General features: G+C 51.1%; 1 protein-coding gene across 1 annotated transcript in view; it reads left to right on the plus strand.

Moving 5' to 3' along the window:
• ECSCR (endothelial cell surface expressed chemotaxis and apoptosis regulator) overlaps positions 1 to 5,324 on the plus strand; it is a 21,479-nt gene that overhangs the window by 6,668 nt on the left and 9,487 nt on the right. The window contains exons 2-3 of the mRNA XM_029960271.1: positions 4,549 to 4,590; positions 5,118 to 5,168. Coding sequence (XP_029816131.1) covers positions 4,549 to 4,590; positions 5,118 to 5,168 — 93 coding nt within the window. The remainder of the gene's footprint in view (positions 1 to 4,548; positions 4,591 to 5,117; positions 5,169 to 5,324) is intronic.

Genomic DNA, 5,324 nt, shown 5'->3' on the forward strand with positions numbered 1-5,324 from the left:
CTTCCCAATATCCCATCTATCCCTGCCCTCTGGAAGTTTGAAGCCATTCTCCCTTGTCCCTCCAGGCCCTTGTCCATAGTCTCTCTCCACCTTTCTTGCAGGCTCCTTCAGGCACTGGAAGGCCACAATTAGGTCACCCCAAAGCTTCTCTTTTCCAGGCTGAACAATCCCAACTCTCCCAGCCTTTCCTCCCAGCAGAGCTGCTCCAGCCCTCTGATATCTTGGTGCCTCCTCTGGACTCTCTCCAGCAGCTCCATGTCCTCCCTGTGCTGTTTCCCAGGGCTGGAGGCAGCTCTGCAGGGGGGTCTCACCTGAGGGGCAGAGGGGCAGAATCCCCCCATCCCATGCTGGCCAAACTGCTTTTCAAAATTCTCCTGGAAAAATGAACCAGGGAGCACTGAGCTGGAGCTGAAACGCAGTGGCAGATCCGAGGTGCTGCTGTGCAGCTCTGGTGGGTGATTGGGAGTTTCCCAGGACAGCAGGAGCAGAAATCCATGTTTCCCATCTTAAATCCCTCAGTCAGCTCCCCGTCTCCACCTAGAACTGCCCAATCCACTGTGAATCACTGGCACCCAAACACACAAGGAATCTCTTGGCACTGCTCGGCTCATTGAATGGCTTTGATGTTTATTGCCATTCCAGCTGCGTCCTGGTTATTACTGGGAGCTGTTTATATATCCAGGGCTCTCCGTGGAGGGAGCAGGGCCATGCTGGCAGCAGCACTTGCAGGGAATGTTTTCCAACACCAGGGTCCCCCGGGATGTCTGTGTGGAGCCGCGACACGTGGCGCTGTTTGTCCGTGCCCGTCCTGCTGCCCGGCCCCACAATGGGACTTGGGTCCCTTCCTGCTCTGCACACATCCATCCCACTCCAAAGTAATCCAACCAGGATGCTGAGCACCCTCCCCTAAAGAAAACACCCCATTTAACAGGACTTTTGATTATTTGAGTTGGCAGGGAAGGCATAACATGCAGCAGTGGCCAGAAGTCAGAGCCAGAGCTGCTCTGCTTGGAAATGATGTGTGGATGTGTTTAGAGAAGCCAAGGCAGTTTATTCTGGAGCAAAATACCAGAAGGGGATCTCCATCCCTTCACAGCAAGGCTGGGCACTTCTCTGCAGCAAAGCTCAAACATGCAGACCAGGAGGAGCACCCCTGGTGAACTCCAGGACCAGAGCACTGGGAAAAAAGTGCTTATTTACAACAAACCCAAGGTTTAGGTCTGCAAACTTCTCAAGTTCTCCAGTGTGTCCCTCAGCAGCAGGCTGAGCTGTGGTGGAAGAAAGCATTGAATATAATCCTCTACCTCCTGCCCCAGCACCAGGGATGTGCCAGGGATGTTGGAGCTGTCCCATGGCAGCACAAGGCAATGTCACCTCCCTTGCCCTCAGCTTCCTCCCATCCCTAGAGGCTCTGTTTAAGCTTTCAGAATTCTCCTCACCTGCGCCAGAAATGGTGGAATAAACAGCCAGATCATCACCTTTATTCCCCTCTTCCTTTGGTAAAGACTAAGTGCAGACAACAGCTCTTTCTTCAGCGATTCTTGATGCTTTCATGTGCCACATACATGAAAAAGCACCTGTGATCATTTCAGTTATCACAAGCAGCTCCTTCTCCCCACAGGAAAACAAGACAATGGCTCCTGCAAGGGAATTTTGGAGAAAGAGGAGCTGTTTGAGTCTGGCAGTGGCTGAAGGATATTGGCCCCCCCCATGATGATCTCAGCACGTTTATTTTTGTGCTGAATGTGTGGAGTATCTTAAGGCATTTGCAAATCAATGTCCAGAATCACAGACTTGTTTAGGTTGGAAAAGCCCTCTAGGATCCTCAAGTCCAACCATTCCCCCAGCACTGCCAATTCCACCATATCCCCAAAGTGACACATCTACCTTCCTCAAAAGTAGTATCTCTAACTCTTTAAGAAGGGCAAATGTGTGCCTAAAACATCCTTTTTCTCCATTATATTAGTGGATTTAGTATCTGTCCATAACCCTGTCCGTTATTAGCGTGATGCTCATTTAACCTGCTCTTCAAAACCCCTAGAGAAGGCTATCCCACAAATTATCCAACACAATTCACTTCTAGAAACTCACTGCCCTTATGTGAAGGCAGTTTCCTATTGCCCAGCCTTCCTTTTCTTTACTTCCTTTTCTGGTCCTGTTCCCAAGGATTTAGAAAACCAACCAGTCCTTTCCTCTCTGTGAAATCAAAGATCTGATCATGTCTCCCCTTTCCTGGACTGACAAGGACAGTTTTGCCAGCCTGCTGCCCAGTAAGCTGGAAGACAAAAACACAGAAAAGATCTGAAAAGTCACGTCTGATTTTCACAGCCAAACCCCGTCTGGAAATAAAACACATTTTATTATGTAGTCACCATAGTTTACACACTGTTTTACTTCCTGTTTGGCTGAGATCATTGTCGTAAAGCCTCAGACACAAAAACAATTATGGTTCCAAAGTAGTTACATGAGGAAAATGGGATCAATCAGGAGCTCACTGCACCCAGAGGGTCCTGAGGGGTGAGCTCTGAGCTCCTGGGAAGCCCACACTGGGTGTGAGGGTCTCACTTCAGACACACAGCACTGCCAGGACACTCAGACAGGCTCTGCCAGACACCAACAGCATAAGGACCAACCACAAAATTCACCTCCATCACCTCTACAGCTCCCTGTATCAAATCATGGCATCCCAGAATGGTTTGGGTTGGAAGGAACCTGAAAGATCTTCCAGTTCCACCCCCTGCCATGGGCAGGGACACCTTCCACCAGCCCAGGTTGCTCCAAGCCCCGTCCAACCTGGCCTTGGACACTTCTAGGGATCCAGGGGCAGCCACAGCTTCTCTGGGCAACCTGTGCCAGGGCCTCCCCACCCTCACAGGGAACAATTTCTTCCCAATATCCAATGTAAACCTACTCTCTTTCAGTTTGAAGCCATTGTGGGGTGTTGTAGGCAGTGGCTTCTCCAGCCACAGCTGGAGAAAGGTAGAGATCCGAGATAGGTCAGAGCAACAGCATGTCAGGAGTTCCTGGTCCCCTCTTTGATGACAAATAGGGCCTGGAGATGCTCTCTGTCCCAGGTGGCTCCTGAGTGATGTGCAGAAGCAGGTGAGATGCATCTCACCCCCAGGGAGGACAGGTCCTGGCTGGAAACAGGCACATGAGCACTGCTCTGCCATGGCTGGTGCTGCCTTGCTCCCCATGCAACCCCCTGCAAGGGCACTGCTCCTCACAGACCCTGTGGCACTGCAGCCACGTGGCATCAGGAGGGGACAGTGTACTGGAAGGATTCAGCCTTCCCTGCTGTCCCTTTCTGTCCAAAACCTTTAACTCCCCTGGTGAGATGGATCACCGGTGGGATCAGACTCAGCTGCTTTCTGTACCTGTATTGTCATTTCTTTCATTAATCTTAACCACAGAGAGCACCAGGGTCACCAGCAATAACCATTTTAAAATCCCAATTAGCTTCTGCCTTTTGACAGTAGACTCAAAGTCACCTTCCCAAAGTTAAACCACAGAATCACAGAACATTCTGAGTTGGAAGGGACCCACGAGGATCAGTTGGGTTTGATTTGAGCATTTAAAGTGCATTTTACATTTTCCAGGTCTTGTCCCCAAGTGTGAGAACTGGACATATCTTTTTCCCATTTTCAAGGGCAGCATTTGTAATTGGCATCTCATCTCACCATTGGGGGTTGGACTAGTTCACCTTTAAAGGTTCCTTCCAACCCAAACTGTTCTATTCTATGTTTCTATGGTCACAGGAGCTGGGGCTTAAAGAAAAACACCCGGGATGCTGAGAGCAGGCAACATGGGGCACTGGGGCAGGGATGCCTTGTCATGAACCCAAAAGAAAACCAACCAAACAAAAAACCCCAAACAAAACCACCTTTCAGTTGAGAAACTGAGGACTCAAGAGCAACACCTACAACCTTGCATGGACCTGCAAGACTACCCACTCCTTCAGGGAAGGCAGCACCAAGTCAGTCCCCAGGGCTGCAACCCCCTCCAGACATAGCCAAGGCTTCATCCAGCATCCAAAGGTACAAATACATGGGACAGAAGGATCAGAGGTAGGAGACAAGAAGGTGAACAGCCCCACTGGCTACTGGAAGCCTTTACAAACCTTGTCCATCCATGCCTTAAGGTCTTAAGGGAATAAAGCCTTTAAACATGTACTCCAGAGTACAAGTCACATACCCTTCTCTGCCAAGACTGAGCTGGAGGCAAACCAGGCAGGGAATGACCCCATGGATTTCTGTGGCCTTCCATGTTTCCCCTGTAACAGAGGCAGATGGCTCCCCAAAGGGTTCAGCTCCAGCTGGGGAGGAGGACACTCATCCTGGCTGGATAAACTCCAGTACTAATTTACTCAGAACCTGCACTCAGTGTTTGCTGCTTCTTCTTTGCAAATGCTTTTGGGAGAACTACCTATTCCAAAGTCATTCCCACAGAAGATCAGGAAAAGCCAAACCACGAAAGGAACAAGAACACCAGTGCAGTAGTGACAGTCACAGATTAGCACCACTAACACTCTTTACTCTTTCATTTCAGGTTCCACAGCCTCCACAAACTCCTCCATCGATGCTGTAACAGGTACCTGCCAGGTTGGGATGTGCTTTATGTGTCTGTTTGGATGGGGATGCACATGGAAATATGGGGATGCAAATGGAGAGCCCACAAATGGGGACCTGATTCCAAACTGCTGAGGCACCTTCTCCCAGGATCCTGCTCTGTGCACATCCACCACCACTCACCTCCAGATCTCCAGGGACACGGGGGCCACTGTGCCCCAGAGGGTGACCTGGTTTGGCCCCCTGTTTGTCTGGAAGAGAGCAAGGCTGTGTTCCAGAAAGCCTGGAGAAAGAGGGATCCTGCCTTGTCTTTGCTCCCTGTTTCCCCCAGCTGTTTCCCAGCACGTTATCCTCTAGGGATCCATGGATCCTCAGCCATGGTCCCTTTCCCTGCTGGTCCCTACAGCCACACGAGTGACAAACCCTCTCCATGGCATCTCTTGCCTCCCTCACCCTTTCAGCTCTTGTGGCCCCACCCTCCCTGTGGGATCACCAACATGGAGCACGTGTAGGACACGTCCCCTCCATGTCCCTCTGCTTGTGTTACAGGTCCACCCCAGCCAACAACACACAGCCCTGAAGTGAAGAACCACACCTCAGGTAACACCCAGCTGGAGACCCAGGGAATGGCTGGAGCTGTGTCAGGGCAGGCTCAGGTTGGATCTCAGCCAAAGGTTCTTCCCCCAGAGGCTGGTTGGGCACTGCCCAGGCTCCCCAGGGCAGTGGGCACAGCCCCAAGGCTGCCAGAGCTCCAGG

The sequence above is a fragment of the Manacus vitellinus genome, unplaced genomic scaffold, assembly GCF_001715985.3.
Source record: "Manacus vitellinus isolate BGI_N305 unplaced genomic scaffold, ASM171598v3 scaffold_25_pilon, whole genome shotgun sequence".
In the NCBI taxonomy this organism is placed as follows: Eukaryota; Metazoa; Chordata; class Aves; order Passeriformes; family Pipridae; genus Manacus; species Manacus vitellinus.